Genomic DNA, 17,626 nt, shown 5'->3' with positions numbered 1-17,626 from the left:
AAACTTCTGGACCGCAAATATTACAGCATGGGGAATTACCGGAGGTACCGCTGTACAGCCTGCTACAGAGTACACTATTATCAGTCATCGTCGTACCGATACCTTCCACCATTACGTAATCTCCGGTCTCCGATGGCATGGGATTCCCGAAAGTGCATTAGGCCGCAACTGGCCAGCGGGGCCCTGTCATAGTGGGGGCGTCTGTTAGTTATGCATGGCTTTGTTCCATATTTGTGCAGCCCAATTATGATCACCAACTTTCTAGTTGTTTCCTTCTACATGACCTCAGTGATTTAGCTATCGAACAGAAGTCGTGAACATTTTCATTTTTCCATAGCTGTAACAGACAGATTGCAGCTTCCCTACCATTGATCTTTCTATCCAAACCAACTTGTATCTTTTCACATTATAAACACAACAAACAAAGAGAGGGGCAAAATGGTGCTGGATTACTCCAAATGGGTATGCAAGAAACTCCCCACGGCCTGCTGCAGTAAGAGTGTTGCAACTTACTAACCGTCTCCCAAAAGGATAACCTGGAGCTGAGCGATGACTCGGATATTGAGGTGCACCCGAACGTCGACAAACGATCCTTTATTCGTGCGAAACAGAACCAGATTCACCAGCAGCGCCTTCAGAGAAAGCACCAAATTGAGACGCTCAAATATGAACGTGTAGTCAACGATGGCCTGATCACTCGCATAGATGAGCTTCTCAAGGCTCTTCAGTCCCACGAAGAGAGCTCGCGCAACCCGGACGAGCTTGTTTTCCAAGCACTCATTGAGTCGGCAGGAGATCCATCCAAGGACCAGCCGCCGCCAAGACCCGAGGGAGTCTATGCCAGGGTGGAAGAGCAACCAACATATTCGAAAATGATGGCAGTTCTTATCGATCAAGTGAAGAAGGAAGTCGATAACCAGAAACCGGAAAATCGACTGGAGGGATACATAAAGGAGATCCAAGTACACCAGCAAAAGGTCAATGGCCTACAAAACGAGCTTCTGGACAAGCTGGCCGAGCTCGAAGAGGACGAGCACCGGAAAATCACAAGTGAAAGCATACACACCGGTTTCGACAGCACATTTATTTCGAAATCAAAGGACAACAAGAGCAGCTCTTCTTCGCAAGGCAAAAAAGCTGAGACGGTTGAAGTCTTGAACCCCGGGGCGCTTAAGAACCAGGAGCACCTGACTCGCGCTGATGGACAAACGACTTCTTCCGGGGCCGAAGCAGATGTAGAAGAGGCTGCGGACGAGACTGGCGGCGGCGAGGAGAACATTGAGCCTACGAAGCTAGGAAAAGAATTTGCCAAGATCAAAGTCGGCGACTACCGCGCCAGCCTGCAGTTCATCTCCGAGCACCCTGACGTTGTGACGGAGCGCGAGACAGATGGGCTTCTCATTGAAGGATTCAACAACCAGATGGCAGGTAACGAAGAATACGCCCGTCAGTGCATTCACCAAGGCCTGCTCCTTCAATACTGTCGAACCCTCGGCCGTGATGGCGTAGGACTATTCTTCAAACGGTAAGTGTTTGATTACTCTCTCTCTCTCTCTCTCTCTCTCTCTCTCTCTCTCTCTCTCTCTCTCTCTCTATCTCTATCTTCTACGCAATTTACTCACTTTCTCTTTTCTCTCCTCGCCTAGGATCACGACCCCCGGCCATCAAGCGCAAAAGGTTTTCCAGGACGACGTCTCTACCACCTATGGCCGGATCAAGACCCGGGCTGCTGAAATTGCCAAAGAACGCGCCAGCGGTGAAGGGGAAGGCGCTGGCGGAGTCGAGCAGATCCAATTACACGCCGTCGACCCCGGCACGAGCATCAACATCAATATTCCCCGGCCGGACAGCGAGGAAGAAGTTGAGAAGAAGGCAAGAGGCGTGTTTGATTCGTTCCCTCCGGGCCTGCAACGTGCCCTCGAGAGCGGAAGCCTCGACGAGGTCAACAAGGTGCTCGCCAAGATGAGCGTCGAAGAGGCCGAAGAAGTCGTCGGCCAACTCGGTGAGGTAAGTTTGATCCCTTTCCCTTTTGCATTCGTTTTTCGTCTCTTTTCTTTCCTTCATTTCTTTTTTTCTTTTTTTTTTCTCTTTTTTTTCTTTTTTTGGATGCAAAACTAACTCTGCGTTCAAAGAATGGAATGCTCAGCTTGGAAGAGAATATCATCGACGCCACTACCGAAGAAGGCCAGAAGGCGCTCAAGGAGATTGAAGCTCAAGAAAAGGCCAGAAAGGAAGAAGTCACAACTGCCGCGCCTGACCCCGAGTAGATGGCGCGGGAAAGAAAAGGCAATCTTACGCTCAGAAGGATAATATCTTGAGATATAATTTGATAATCTCGAGGTTTTTTTTTAAATGTAAAAAACGTTTTCAGCATTCACGAGCGGCGGAAAATAGTAATGGCATCGTAGCAGTCATTGAATTTAGGTAACAATTTTATTTCAAATAAAAATAATTAAAGAAGAAAAGGAGAAATTTCGAAGTTGTTAAAAAAGAGATATCGTCTAGTGGCGGGAAATAATAACAACTTATCCGTTTGAAAAATGATGCCATGTCCCCCCTATCGTCCCTCTCATAAATTGCAAAAGGATTATAGACCGGGGAATGAGGTTAGAAGTACAAATACCGCTCCCAGTTCTTTTTCTTCTTCCTGCGAAATCTGAAATCTGACGAGAGCCCATATGAAAGTAGGTAGTATTATATCGTTGCAACACATCGGTCCCCCTCCCCCCTCCTTCCCATTGATTTTCATGAAATTATAAAAAAAAGGGAATAGAGGATAAAACAAGAAGGGATTATCTTTTTTCAGTATCCTGAAGCACCCGGTGCCTTTTCGTCCTTTCGCAGATTCAAAAGAAGTTCGCGGAAGCGCTCTTTGCCCGTGCCCGACGCTCCGCCTCGAGTTCCCTTTCCGCTCAGATCGACCAGTTTCGCAATCCGCTCCCAGCTCGTTCCGCCGGCCGAAGTGTCTTCTCGGCTATTTAAGAATTCCTCGGCCTCTTTGCGAGTCTGGGCGAGCGTCTTTTCCTTCTTGTTGTTGTAGTTTTCGTAAAAGTCGTCGATGGCGGTCTGCGCGGCCTTGACCGTTTCTTCCTTGCGGGTCGCCGACACTTCGTCGCGGTGCTGCAGAGCTAGATCTCGACGCTCGCGCCATTGCCTGGAATTACGTGACCCGTTAGATCTCTCTCTCGTCTCTCTTTCGGTTCTCTAAAGAAACTTTGCCATATCCCGTTCCTGTTCCGTCGATTCGAAAGTCCCCGGACACCTCCCCCGGAGACTTCCCCCGGAAACGCGAATTTGGAGATGCAAAGAAAGGAGGAAAGAAGGGACAGAACTTACTTGATGACCTCTGGCTCTTCTTCGTCCTCGACTGCTGCACCGTAGCTGCCATGGCCCGGGAGATACGGCTCCGTAGGACCAGTTATAGTTCCACCGGGAGCGACTTGCTACACGAAATAAAACCATTCCAAACGGTGTCAGCCATTTAGCCATTCAGCCATTCAACCATTCAACCATGAACGGAAGTGAAACGGATAGCCAGCATGAATCTTGTTGTTGCAGGGATATAACCGTAGAACAAACAGAGACCACAACGCCGGAGGAAGGGGGATGAAGTCTCCCAACTAACCTCATTACCCGTATCAATCACAGGAAAGCTACTCTCAAACTGAGCCACGCCCGCATCCGGAAAACTACCAATATCTAGCTGCTGCTCATCTCCTCCACCGACGCCACCGCCAAGGAGATCATTATCCGCGTCACCCTCAAGACCTGTCGTGGAGGCTGCGGCAAAGCTGTTATCATTCGGAGTCGCGAACCGGTCAGCGTCATCGCCCAGCGCGGCCTTTTCGCGGTCCAGAAAATCGGCTCCGGCGGTGCTTGCAGGATCGAGGTCGAAGTTGTCGGCGGACGTGGCGCTGTCCAGCTTGGGCTCGGTCTGGCCTGCATTTATAACAAGGTAAGCTTCCAGAGTTTCATCGCGTTTCGATCATCGATTGGAAACGGGAGATAGCTTGTCTGTCTGTCTCTCTGTCTCTCTATCTCCCCAAGCTCAGGGAAATCAAAGCTCGGAGGACTTCACGAGCTCAATCCAAGGGAAGGAGGAGGAGGGAGGAGGGAAGCGCGCGAGCTTACCGGCCGAGAATTCTTCAATGGAAGGAAATCTGTCCGCCATTTTTTAACTGCAACGATTCAAAAAAGAGAAAATAAACAATGGTATGGTTATGGTGATCAAAACAACAAGGAGAGTTGGGGTTTGTTTTGTGTGTTTGGTATGATATGATTATAATGGGGCTTGTCAGATGTGAGGTACTGTACTGTATCAGGGAGCCGCCAGGCCGCCCTGGGGGAGTTGCGGTTTGTGGTTGGTCTGGTTGCCCGTAGTTTCGCCCGGCAGGCCGAGGGTTGGCTGGGTCCGAGGTCCCCTCGGGTAAAGGGTGCGAGGGGTGCCAGGTGCACCTTGGGTGCGTGCGTTCGCAAGCTGTTGTCGTGGACCGCTCGGACGATGAGATCATTTCGGCCAATCAGAACGGTATTCCGGGTGCTTGAACTTCACGAACGCATAACTAGCTGGACAAGGAAATTCACGCTTTGAGTGAACACTCAGTCGTGAAGAAGTGGCTAGTAAAGTTCATTGAGCTGTTTGAAAGATGATGGGATTCATTCAATCTCAACCTGACAAAATACAGTGCAGAATATGCAATCTGCTAACCATCCTTGCCCATTCTTATTGTAAATACAGATTATAACGCTTCAAGAATTTACCGTAATCTCTCAAGTGGACGAACAGTGAGTTCGATATTCAAAGCTATTTACCTATCTGCTATATCTACAAAAGAAAAAAAAATTGGGAGAGAAATAAAAAGAGATTGCATCCGAAGTCGCCCTATTTTGAATTGCAGGAACAGAAAAATCAAAGCCTCCGCGGATTCCCGAGAGTCTTTACCTATATTTTGGCCAAGCAATGGATATCATGCAAAATATGCAAGGTGGATCAGAAGAAATTGAAATATAATACAGTAAATGAGCTTCACTTAGATCCTGTTTCGGTCTCCAGATTCAAGTGCTGTGCGGGCTATTTTATGATATGCTCTCGAAATCACGTTTGGACTCTCGCGCCCGGTGTCGCAAGCGGACCTCTGCGCTCCCCAAAGTTGTGCAATCTCTCCCCAATCAGGTAAACGTCGTCCTTGATACGCTGCCTCCAGCCCTTGACCAGATGTCCAAGTGCATAGCCGCAGACGACCCAGAGACAGAGGAAGAGAACAGCAGGATAACTGTACCGATAGACCTGACTTTGGATGGCCTGATCGGCGTCGTGGAAGAGCATGCGATTTGCAAGGTAACCAAGCGGGAGCGGCAAAAAGAGAGCGGCATTCATGACCACCACGGCTGGAAGAATAAAGCAGCGGGTGGCGATACTGGCGTCAGGATCGAGCCAACCACGACGCACAATGGCCCGCAGCGCGGCAGCCGGACGAGACTGGGAATACCATAGAATGAGACGACCGCTGATTTTGACATAGAGGACCCCGAGCGTCCAGTCCTGCATAAAATGGATTACATGCACCTCGTCGCTTGCCAAATAGGTGTGCAGCGGGACAATGATGTAGAACTCCATGAGCAGGGCGAAAAGGCTGGGAAGTACCAAGCCAAATGCGGTGTACGTATATGCGATGCGTGCAAGGCGCATAATGTATGCCTGGAGCCTGGGGGAAATTGCCTGAGCAGACTCAGACTGAAGGGAAATAGAACGCTTGATCGCATCGATGGTTGACTTATAGTGCAGTACACCGTACATTATGCCACCTACGACGTAAATTCCAAGCGAGAATGCGTAGATGTCGTTCATACGTCGATGGCCGGGAACCATCAGCCCAAATATCATGCGACCGACGACAAGGGGTATGACGGTAACTCCGACCCCAGTGACAGCAGCGAACGACCAGAGCAACAAAAGGAAGGCGGCAATTCGAATTCGAAACCACGGAGGAATGTAGACCTGGGTGAAAAGACCAGTGTTCTTCCCATGCAAACCGTCATCGGGATCTGGTAATCCGTCGACTCGCTCATTGTTTTCATTGACCTCAAGGAATACCGGGTTGCCCTTTGGTATTCTGACTTGGTCTGATGCTGGTGCACGAACATATCGGCCGTCACGGATAAGGCCGGTCGGCTGGCGTTGACTTTCCGGGGCTCTCTCATCTTCTCCAGAAGCCTTGTCCCTCTCGTCGCCAGGCGTGGGTTCTGCATCGTTCCGCCTAGAGAATATGTCGGCCCACCAACTCAGGCCACGCCGACCTTCCTCGTCTCTCCGTCGCTCATTGAAGAAGAATTGGGTCAGGCGCAAGAGTCTTGCGCATTTTCGAAACCACCAACTATAAAGCCGATTCAGCCCGTCGGAAGGTCTGAAAAAGCCGACGGCCAAGGGCATTAAGAAATTATAGAAAAGTAAATCAACCGGGAACTCGAGTACCGGCTCGCTTGAAGACCAGTATATGGGAAGAATGCCGTCAAATGCAGCATACAAAGACCAAACGATTCCACCAAGGCAAACAATCACCAGAGCGCCGTAGACTAATGCACTGAATGCAATCTTGCGTAACTGCGTTGAAACATTTCGTTCGAGCACATCTCGAACAGGATGGAACGTCGGATCGTCTGGATCACGAATAAAGTCTGGTAGTGTATTAGTAAGATCGTCAAAGTGGGATAATTGAAGCAGACATGCAGACTTACAAAGGACTCCGCTTCGCATAATCTTTCGGCACATGGAAACGAATAATGCAAAGTGAAACATGTAGCAGGTACCGAGAAACCAATGAACAAATCCAGAAGTCCATGGGGAATTCATCGCAAATTCTAAACGAGAGGCCAACGTAGCAGTTTCGAACAAGGGAAGAAGTGCAATGTCAAGGAGCATGCCGCAATATAGCGGGAAAAGAATCATCTCGATGCTGATAATCAAGATTACCTTCATGATGCCTCCGGCCTGGGCCAGGATCTCGCAAAGCACCTGCTCAAACTTCCGGCCTTGCTCTGAGGTGGAGAATGGTTTGCCTCTCCGTAGATACAAGGCACCCACGACGAAGAAGAACATGTAACCAGCAAAGATTGCAATGACCCTATCCTTGGCATTCCAGTACGCTAGTTCGGGGTCAAAAGGCTTTTCTGGGTTACCAACTTCGAGAGTGACCTTGAATACGTTAGAAGTGAAGAGTGTCGGAATAGAGGATAGTAGACGCGCAGCCTCTTCAACGTAGAACCGAAGGTTTGTCTCCAAACCAGCAGCCACGGAGCTGTCGGGGGCTTTGGAAGAGATCAACTGTGCGGGGGCCAGCAAGCCTTGGAGAATGGACAAGAGGAGTTGATAAGAGAGGTAGAATGCCCCAGTAACGTTGGCTTTTAGTGACAACAACGCTTCGTGAGATAGGACAGAGAATGCAGGAAAATCGTTTTCGGAGAACCCAACACTGGCATCTGCAGCCATTTTTGCCATCCGTTCGAGGCCGCCTTCGGCAATTGATCTTGAGACAGTCGCGACCTTTGTATTTTGTGTCAAACGAGAAATAAAAGGGAAAACGAGTGTCAGTGGCAGCAAAGCGAAGCGGGAAGCTGCAGTGGTCCAGTAGACAAAACTGCCGCCAATGAAAAGGAACAGGTCGGCCACTAGGTCTGCTGAGAAGAGAATCAACTGCAATGGGAGTTTGAAGAGCACAGAAATGGGATTTCCTAGCAGGAAGAGCACAATTTTGCCCCAGATATACGGCAACCACACGCCGCCTCCAACCGTCGCAGAGATGAAGACGGCGCTGAAAAGTGCGTTCTGGAAGAGAACAACTAGAGGTCCCTGAATACCAATGAGCTCCAATAATCCGTCAAAGTCATCAGCCTCCTCCACAGCTTGAATGTCATTGGGATCCAGATTGGCATCTGCGTCTGCGTTTTCCTCCTCGCCCACGGGGCCTTGAGCCCGATCCACTGGTACGAACGGAGCTTCATTTTCGATATTCTCTACAACGTGCTCATCATCGCCACGAGGGGCTTCCTGGCGAGCATTTTCGATTGGAACTCCACCCCAGAGACCATCTATTAGCCTCTCAACAAGTCCATCACGGCGATTAAGAGCATTCTCTTCAGGCCCACCAGGAGGCGTTTCTCGATTCCCATTTCCTGCGGCAGGCTCGCCGGGCGCCGCAATCTGCGCATTCACATCATGTGTAACGTGGCCGGTGGTATTTTCTTGCGCGGAAGAGCTGAATTGAACGTTCGCTTGATGATCATCTTGAGAAGCATGGCGATCATGTCCATTCTCGCTTGCTGCTCTATCAGAAGACAAGTCATCCATGCCTGTTGTTTCCAGAGTGTTCCTGGCAGGTATGGCCTGGGACTGCTCTTCCTGATTGTCGACGAATGCCTCGGATTGCTGAACAGATGCCGCCAAAGGTGAGATATGGTCATCCGCGTCTGAGGTATCGGTGAGCCGGGACTTGCCCTTTTCTTGACGAACACCACCAAAGGCATTTAGAATATCTTCATTAAGCTCCTGTTGCTCCTCCTCGCCAAAATAAGCAGCGTCTGATACCTCATTTGGAGCCTCAGCTGATTCGTTTTCTAGAAGAGAACCAAATGTGTCATTGTTGTCATGGTTATCCGGGGCCTCGTCCTGGGTCTCATCCGCGGTCGCTTCGTTTTCGGCCTGCCGACGGTGCTTACCATTGGCGAAATCATCCAAAAATTCCCAAAGTTTATCTTTGAATGATTCATCCAGAGGGGTATCCGAGTCTCGCAGTTGCCGCATCGTCTCACTTACCCAACCTAACGAAGCGTCGTCGGTGTCTTCGAGGATTCTCAACAACTCCTCTGGATCGCCTTCGGCACGTCGCCAGACATCCAAGAAGACCCTCAGCCCGGAGCGCTCCATCTCGGGTGTGTTGGCGAAGCGGTTGCGTTCCTCGATAGTTCGCTGTATCTCGGTTGCTCTGGAAAGCGCGTTTCGAGTAGGCATGCCTGGCCGTTGCCTTGACAGTGGGCCTCCGTTAGAAGCACTGTCCGTGCGATATAAATGGAGAGATTCTCCTAATGACTGCTCAAGTCTCGCTTGCCAGTCAGTATCAGACTCCAGGTTGGCATGTCGAGATTGTGGTTGGCGTGCTGGGAGCACTTCGTCCGAATCTAGACCGTCGCGTCGCTGAGGTCCATCTATTGAAGGGTTTGAGGATGCCTCTTCTACAACATCTTGTAATGGAGCATTTTCCGGCAAATCGCCAGCGGCGAGGTCATCATTCTGACGGAGACGCTCGAGAATTTGTTGTGCCTGCTGCAGCGCAGCCTGATGCCGGCGTATGTCACCCTCTATGCCAGCCCCTGCCTCATCGTCCCCTTCCGCATCACCCGGAGGAACAACCACATCAACATTAAGAGGCACATCGAGATTCAAGGCAGGCTGTTGCTGAACAACCCATTCCCGGATCAGGAAGATCAAAATGAAGGTTGCCACCACAAAGACCGTTATAATCTGACCTTCGAGGATTCTGATGGCTAGCCGGTTAAGAGCGGGAAATCGCGTCAAGTTCTGCAAAAATTGTACCTCGGAAAGGAGCGACTGCTTCTGTAGGGGTGTTTCTAAGCCCGCACTGACGTTCAATGACGATGAGTTCAGTCCTGCGAACGGCGACTGCTTCGAACCGTCAAACGTAAAATCCAGAAAGAATCTCCTGACAAGTGAGAAGAAGGTTGTTTCCTTTGCACTCATATTAAGAGAGACCGAGATCGGATCCAGGATAGAAGGGAGCGCGTTCGCTGCGCTCAGGGTGGAAGATGGGAACGGTGTACTATATCCATCCTGTGTCAAGGAGGTCTGGCCCCTGGCAGCGAGAGCCTCGGCAAGGTGTTGCCTTGAGATTTCCACAGCTTGCTTTGCCGTTATAGGGTTGCTAGTCTGAGGTTGCCAAAGCGTCCATCCACCGTCCCCAAGCCAGAACAAGCCCCTCCATACCGTACGCATTGTCCATGGCAACCAAAAGAGCCAGACAAACCCGACGAGGAAATATCGAGACCAGATCAGAAGCGTTCTGAAGCAGTCGAATATTGCTTGCTTAATAAACACAGTCGTGGGCAGACCCTGAGGCATCTGAGGATGGTAGACTACAACACTATTAGCTAATTCTTATCTATCAAGGACTCCGTCATGTACAAGTCGACTTACGTTTGGTAAACCTAAAAGGTGTTTTGCAAAGCTCGCAGTACTTTTTCTGTGAATGTGAAAGCCATTCCATTAAGCACTCTTGATGCACGTATTTGATGCTCCCGCTGCATCGGCAAGGGTAGAAAAGAGGTTCGTCCTCTGTCCCTTCACCTCTACATATCCGGCACGTGTCTGGATCATCAATGCTCCGTCGATGCCCACGAGTGTTTGTTTCGAATGCCGGGTCGTTCATTATATCGGGCGTCTCCGCCCCGGCATCCCGCCGAGCAAAGTCCATGTCGGATGAAAGAATCGAAAAGCAAAGGCGAGTCCTCCTTTTTTTTGCTGATAGTAGAACCCAAGGCTTTCCACGGAAGTTCTTTTTCTGCTGATAGTAAAAACCAAAACTTTTAAAATCCACCGCTTGGATCTTAAATTCGACGAAAAGTGCGCTCGCTCGCTGTTTTGTTTCTCGACAGACCAGAAAACTATCTGGATCCGATCCCTGATATAAAAGTTTCTTTCTTCAGGGCGACATCCGTAGTCCGTAGGAATTACTCGATCCGCTTTTCAACCTCCTCCTTTCCCGCAAATGGCTGTGTTGGCTGTGTTGGCTGTGTAGAAAGCGATACCGCCAGAACGTCGGTCCCCTCGGTCCGTCAACGCCGTCCTTTTGTCGAACTTGGCTAGAGTTCAGGTTGTCAGAAAGCGCGGCGTAGGAGGTCAGATTGTCAGAAAGTACGGCGTAGGAGGTCAGAAAGTGCGGCGTAGGAGGTCAGATAAGTAACTAAGGCGTACGAATAAGGCGTTCCGCTATTCGGAGCTAATGGCGGTAGCTAATGGCGATAGCTAATGGCGATGCGATAAAAGAGAAAAGAGAAAAGGAAAGGAAAGGGGAAAGAATGATAGAGTAATAATAATAATATTCGTCATTGAATCATGAGTTACCTTACCATCACGCAACGTGTGTGTGAAGGGTTATGCAGACATGTCTTCAAGGGAGAAGTAGGTAGTTCTGTTGAGCCAACTTTAAATAATGACCCCGGTTCCGGTTCGAAAGTGTTGCGGCAACTGCTGAAAGTTCAGAGCATGTCAGGATGTCCAGTTAAAAGTAACCTCACACACCTAAGCTTTTGAGGGGCGATCAAAACGGTCAGATAATCAATCATCAATCAACGCCCGAGCTAGTTGGGCAGGTATGTCATGGTAAGTTCCGGGAAGGGCATGGGGTGGGCGGGTCACGTGCAGTTCCTCATCATATAGGGCTTTGGAGAGATCTCGAATTCCAGTTTTACCTTGAACATTCAAAATTCAAAGATCAATCTTTCTTCAAATTTCAATTTATTACATTCTGCTATCTAAAAAGGTATCGAGACCTGTAAACTTGGGCATTGTACATATCATGTCATCCATATCATTGCATTCGTTCCACCAAATCCATAACATATCAACAACTGCCAAAAATGTGCATTCTTTGTGGGCAAACGACCAGCTCGCCCTGTTGAACGGACGAGTAAAATTCTGAGATTCCGTCGTCCGTGTCAGGTAGCAAATGTCAACAATTACCAATCAATAACTCCAGATCGCTATTCCACCATGTGTTCATCCTTGTGATGTTGACAAGGCAAAGAAACATTGACAAGTAAATCTTAAAACCAAGCCCACTTCATAGAAACCTCTATGATCTCTCAGTGAAGGTCTCTCCTTCACTATCGCTCAGACTATCTCTTCGACGTCCACCGCCGCGACGGTAACCCCTATCTCTTTTGGCTCGGCCGCCACCGCGTCGACTTCGATCATCAGACGCGCTGGCGCTGGCATCGGTTCTCGCTCCCTTGCTCAAGCCGGGAATATGATGCGAGTAGATTTTGGTGCCCTGGTCCATTTCCGTAGAAACAGTCTGGTCATCACCGTATGATCCGCTAATCTCACTATAGGCGTCGTTCGAGTACACAGGCTGGTACTTACGCGGACTAGACTGTCTGCTGCGGCTGGGACGAGACGAGGGCTCGCGATGGTAGTGGTGACGATTAGAGGAGGGTTCTCGAGAATGGTGACGGTGATGTCTGGATTCACTCTCCCGCCGAGGCCGAGGAGCATATGAGTACTGCCTCTCATACTCGTAATCATACGGATGACGATGGGGCTGGCTGCTGCGCGATCGGTATTCGTCGCTATAATAACTGTTTGTGCCTTCACCAGTATAACTAGTCGTGGTGTCATCGCCCGCAACAAAGGAGAAGTTTCTCTTAGGCTTGTGGCCACTGACAGCTCGCTCCTTCTTGCTCATCTTCCGTTCCTCCTTGTCGTTCTTGCCTTTTCGATTGAAGAATGAAAATGCTCCTGCGCCAGCGGCCGCCTTCTTTTCGTTGAACTCCTCTGTGCCAGCCGTCGGGGCGGAAACACTCAAGTCATCAGAGCGCTCGGTGTTGGTGGGGTCGTACCAACTTCCGTCTGCTTTTCTATTGAGACCACCAACTCTCGCCGGTTTCTCATGGCGATATTCTCGGACGTCGGGGTCGCGGTTATTATGCCGAGCATAGTCGTAGTATTCATCGTCGTCAAAGTCGCCATTGATGCTGTCGCCTCCGAGGTCGGTGGATTTTGTTGCATTGCTTAGAGTCTTTCCGTCGGGACCCTTCCTACGCAACACGGTCGACTTATATTCATCCCAATCACCCTTTCGGAACACGAAACCGCCATTCCTAGCCCAGAAGAAAAACCAGATGCCCCCGCACACGAGCACAGCACCGATAATCGCAAATAGGGCGAAATACCCTTTGTTGTTGACACTGTATGGGTCCATCGTACCGATACCGGGATTGTATTTATCTCCATTGGAATCCTGTCGCCGCGATAAATCATACAAAGCTCGAGGAGAGATGGGACCTGTCGGGGCATCGCTGCTACTGAAAGATAAAGCAGACCGAGCAATCAAACGAGTGACAAAAGAGCTCGGGCTATCAGATCGAGATAAAGGAGCCATGTTGGCGAAAAGTGTTTCTGATGGAGGAGTGAGAGGTAGCTTTAGAATGTAATGGAGTTGAAGAGCTGAGGGTACTGGAAGCTCGACAATTGACCCTTAAATTTTGAGGAGCACGCTGAGATTGAGATGAGCAGGATAACGAAAGCTTCAGCTGAGACACAAAAGAAGCCCGTGGGAAGCTGCCAAATTTGAGGCAAAAGCCCAGCTCTGTCCCATCCGCTCAAGTCCCAAAGAGCTTCAAGATATTTGGAAAAAGGGTCCGACGCAAAACGGTGCAATTTTGGGGGTTGTTAGAATTTGTTCCCAAGTCAATTTAACCAAGTGAGACTGAGGTAGGGAGAAGGAGAATGCAGACAGTGCTGCCACTCCCACAAAAGGCGTGGCCGGCAAGGAAAGTGAGGTGGCTGGTAGGGTGATGACACCTTGTTTTGGCGATGATCTCGGCTGCTGTTGGCCAGGCGATAGCTAGCCCAACTGAGTCTAAGCCGCTAAAGATCGACGCCCAAGATAAGATCCGACACTAACCAGTCAGTAATCCACGGTTCCCTTCAAGACCTTCTCCGCAAGGTTCCGCAGTTCAGACCAAACTTTTTAACTACATATATACATATGCCAATTGTATGTTGGACTGGGGCAGACGATACAAGGACTATAAGAACAAGAAAACAATGTACAGAGCCTCGATAATTATATGCATTTCCGTAGAGCGCAACCAAATTCTATGGAAAGTAAGTCTCTCGAAGCCGTCAATTTGACTTTTGGCCCAGCATCAATGTACGATAGTTTTATTTCACTTCGCCTCATAAAATTTGTCTGAATAAATCCGTTCTCTATGCCCTAGGTATTCCATTCTGCCTTTAAAAATCCACCAACAAATTTAACCAGACCATCAATCGGCATAAGAACAAGGCATGATGTGATCAAAATGAGAAGGAAAGAAAAAACCAGTAAAAGGAAAAGGCTGGTACAGTAATGTGGTATCTAATCGTGAGCGTGCAAAGTATTGCGACGAAAAAGGGAATAAAAAACCATGAGGGGGGTGTGTAAAGTGCATTGGAGAAAAGGCACTTCCGGCCGAAAACATCGCGCCTATAACCACCCGAAAAGAACACAAGATACCACGATTCTGTCCTGAGCATTAATAAGGGAGAAAGAAGAAAAAGTAAATGAAAAATCAGGAAAACGCTCAAGATGTGAATGTCGTAACTCATGCAGTCATCTCTCGTCAGTAAGAAAATTAAAAAAAAAAAAAAAAAAAAAAAAACAGAGATTGTTGGCCCAACGCAAACTTTTAATGCTGAAAAGGCCGCCCCAAATTTAAAAGGAAAAATGTGAACTCAGAGAAAACGGGGAAACAATTTGAAGCTATTTATCATTGGATCAAAAGCAGATTTCGGACATTTGCAAGGAAAAATTAATATGTCGTACAATGGATGCCGTGCCGGCAAAACGCAATTGGCAGTTGTAACTTTGGGGGATCCATGATCGGGATCCGTCCAAGGGAGTCGTTTGGACGAATCATTGAATCGGTATTGGTCTCAGCTGCGTCCAGATCGGCCTGATCTTAGGCTTTCGCGATCTGCTCGTGAGTCTCGATCCCTCGTACTAGGCCCCTCCTCGAGCGCTCTTGGCACAGTCCGCGCATATTCGAGCTGAGTTGAGCCAGAGCCATCGAGGTACCTTGGACGGGGCCGACCAATGCTGAGTTCCGCAGGAGCACCATCTTCACCCGGAATTAGACTTATCGTCCGTCCATCAAAGTCTCCACTCAGCTCGACAGTCCCTGCATTGATTCGCATTGTGATGCTTCCGGCGTCTGACTGGGCAACGGCCGAGCCCGATCTGGTTCGCAGATCACTGCCATCACGGCTGCTGCTTGCCCGGCTTCGAGATCCAGATTGGCTGCGGCGGCTTTGGCGAGTGGCTCCAAGTGCGTCGGCCGTAAGAGGTGTGGACTTGGTGACGGCCTCTTGATATGCCTCAGCCTCCTTTTGTTTAGTCTCGAGATCCTTTGCCTTTTCAGCTCCATAGTAAGTTGCGCGTCGGCGGCCGGGCCCTTCCACAGAGATCCGAGCGGTACCGTGGGCATTCATATATGACGCAGCTTTTCGCCCCTCATTGGACAGAAGGCTTGGCCGGCGCGGACGGGACGAATGCTCAGACGAGTCTCTTCGAAGACGATCCGCATGCCCCGGATCATTACGTTCGGTCGCCTCTGATCGAAGAATCTCACGCGCAGAAGAGGTTGTTGCCGAATGTCGTATGCTGGGACGACGATTGGGAATCGTCGATGGAGGGGGCATCCGATAGTAGTCGTCATCTCGCTTCCGATGCTCAGACGTCGCAACTACCACCCGTCTCGCCTCCTGAGAACTGGACGTCCGACTCATGGCTGGCGCGCCAAAGGACGGCTGATCATATTCGACAACAGGTGTCCCGTAGACCGAGGTTGGCCGCGTTGCATAACGGTCAGATTGCCACTGGCGCCGACCCTGGTCATATGGATTCGCAGACGGTGTGAAATTTGTTTGAATTGGGGAAGGAGGAACGGCTGCGCCTTGAATAGCAGGTTGAGGAGCGACCATGTATGGATTCATTTGTGGGTGGTACGATCCGGGGGGTGGGTAGCCCGGGTTCATATAGCTCACCATGGGCGAGTTATACTGAAAGTATGTGGTATCCGGTACACCTGGTGCATGGTAGCTTGCTGGGCGTCCATATGAGTTGGATGATGCAGCGCGCTGCCTCGGGTTTGCGCTGTGAATGATAGGCCCCTCGTTGAATGCGGGGTGTTGGGCCGGGTGGGATTGCGAAGTGTCCGTTGGATAATGAATTGTAGGGCGAGTACTAAACGGTGCATACTCTACATCCCACCGTCTCTCCAAAGGAGTTGACGTGGCTCGCTCGCTCTTCATGCATTCGTCACAGGAACATTCTTCTGCCGTGCGGGGCTCGCTTCGTGAGGAGGTGCGTTGTGCTTGTTTGTCAGAGGTTCGATGGCTACCAGACACGAGCGCCTGCACGAGTGCTGGGCGTTGCTTCTTCACGGGACTGTTCGAGGTCGATGACTGGTTTACTTTTTGTTTCGTAAAGTCCGCGCTGCCAACTGTCGCAGCTGTATGGCTAGAATAGCCAGAGTCACTGGCGGGGGTTGGTGATTCTTTGGGCTTCGTGGGCTTGAGATTGTCTCTCATTCGAGCACCAACATTAGCGACTGTGCGAGTGCCTGGCAACGTCTCCTCATCATCGGAGTTATAGTCTTCCACGAAGGCGGCCTTGGACTTTACCGCCTCAGGCATGGCGGAGCTGAGGCAACGAGCTGTAAGAATTTGGAAGTGTTTGGAGGAGAAAAAGTTGAGGTAGAACGACGCCAAAAGTTGGGCGACGACAACTTCAAACAATGGAGACGACGGTCGGGAGCGGGAATGAGTTTAAGGCCCCGGTAAGGAAACGCGAGACCCTTGAGTTTGTTAGTGAAGGGGGTGGGACCAAGACCGATAGGCGAATCTGATAGCGATAAATTTTCTGACCCCGCGCGTGCCTTTGGCAGACTTTTTGGTGCGCAATTTTGAGTTTTGCGTTGTCGTTTTGTGCGACAAAGGGTGGCAGGCAGGTTACGCGACAGCGATGACGGTGAAAAGATGCTGGCCGATAGTGAATGTCGAAGACGCAGCATAGAAGCAAACGACGAGGAAGGATTTCCAGCCACAACACCGACCGCGGCGGAATGACAATTGGCTTTATGATGTACCGAGCCAGCGGTCCATGGGCAGAGGTCAGGCAGCAGACAGGAGATTGAGAACCCCTCTGACGCGAGGAGAGCGGGAAAATTCTCTCGCAGGGCAGCAAAGGAGCATAATCTGGTCTTATTTCTCTGTTGTTCTCTTGTGCGGGTTGCAGGTCCTGGGGGGAGTATTTTAAGTGGGGACAGAGAAGAGGTGCATGGATTGTCCGTTACTTAAGTAGTCTCTGCCTTCCCGTGGGTTGGTTTTCCCTTGGGCCCCCCCTTCGCCAGCCCAATGTTTGGTAATAGGGTGTGGTGGTGGTGGGTGGTAGGGTAAAGCGAGAATGAGCGTGAAGAGGAGGGGCAATCCCAAAGTATATGAGGTGTCGACAAGAGGCATACGATTGATACATGCCTACCGTGCAAACCGCCCCTCGGGATAACAGCATAAGGTAGGGGTGCCATCAGCATCTACGCCTTAGCCACATTTATTAGCCAGCCATGGGCTGAGAAGACTGTGTCGAGGAAATCGTTGCTCCGGCGAGCAATGGAGCGCGAATGACCACCAAGGAAACGCTATGACTGGTTCATCCTTCCAAGATCAAAGAAAATAGTCCAAGGCTACCAAGCTTTTACGTGACCCATCCCCGCTTTAATTGAGGGAATGAACTGTTTGTAAACATTCGAACCGTGGCCAGCAAGGCTTCCAATAAGCAAACCTCATTGGCGATGC

At 50.0% G+C, this 17,626-nt stretch overlaps 5 protein-coding genes across 5 annotated transcripts; 1 reads left to right on the top strand and 4 right to left on the bottom strand.

The window, feature by feature from the left end:
* The first annotated feature begins 252 nt into the window (after positions 1–252).
* L228DRAFT_248454 (Cdc37 family protein) lies at positions 253–2,510 on the top strand. Its single transcript, XM_018332853.1, has 4 exons — positions 253–462; positions 531–1,525; positions 1,647–2,007; positions 2,133–2,510. Exons 1-4 carry the CDS (start codon positions 439–441, stop codon positions 2,265–2,267), a joined length of 1,515 nt encoding a protein of 504 aa, XP_018187279.1. The 5' UTR covers positions 253–438; the 3' UTR covers positions 2,268–2,510.
* On the bottom strand, positions 2,431–4,296 carry L228DRAFT_248453 (clathrin light chain). The gene is made up of 4 exons (XM_018332852.1): positions 4,132–4,296; positions 3,626–3,939; positions 3,337–3,443; positions 2,431–3,154 (listed from the first exon to the last, which is right to left on the bottom strand). Exons 1-4 carry the CDS (start codon positions 4,169–4,171, stop codon positions 2,803–2,805), a joined length of 813 nt encoding a protein of 270 aa, XP_018187278.1. The 5' UTR covers positions 4,172–4,296; the 3' UTR covers positions 2,431–2,802.
* Positions 4,297–5,095: 799 nt separating this feature from the next.
* L228DRAFT_269178 (hypothetical protein) lies at positions 5,096–10,481 on the bottom strand (the record flags this gene model as incomplete). The annotated part of the gene is made up of 3 exons (XM_018335243.1): positions 5,096–6,675; positions 6,736–10,143; positions 10,205–10,481. The coding sequence occupies 3 exons, from the start codon at positions 10,479–10,481 to the stop codon at positions 5,096–5,098; spliced, it is 5,265 nt and encodes a 1,754-aa protein (XP_018187277.1).
* A 1,045-nt stretch (positions 10,482–11,526) lies between these two features.
* On the bottom strand, positions 11,527–13,546 carry L228DRAFT_248451 (hypothetical protein). The gene has a single exon (XM_018332851.1). It carries the CDS (start codon positions 13,167–13,169, stop codon positions 11,862–11,864), a length of 1,308 nt encoding a protein of 435 aa, XP_018187276.1. The 5' UTR covers positions 13,170–13,546; the 3' UTR covers positions 11,527–11,861.
* Positions 13,547–14,543: 997 nt separating this feature from the next.
* On the bottom strand, positions 14,544–16,701 carry L228DRAFT_158542 (hypothetical protein). Its single transcript, XM_018329373.1, has one exon. It carries the CDS (start codon positions 16,466–16,468, stop codon positions 14,708–14,710), a length of 1,761 nt encoding a protein of 586 aa, XP_018187275.1. The 5' UTR covers positions 16,469–16,701; the 3' UTR covers positions 14,544–14,707.
* Between the last annotated feature and the right edge of the window lie 925 nt (positions 16,702–17,626).

Source organism: Xylona heveae, assembly GCF_001619985.1.
Source record: "Xylona heveae TC161 unplaced genomic scaffold L228scaffold_7, whole genome shotgun sequence".
Taxonomy (NCBI): domain Eukaryota; kingdom Fungi; phylum Ascomycota; class Xylonomycetes; order Xylonales; family Xylonaceae; genus Xylona; species Xylona heveae.
The sequence above is the reverse complement of the archived record's forward strand: the minus strand, read 5'-3'. Positions and strand labels throughout refer to the sequence as shown.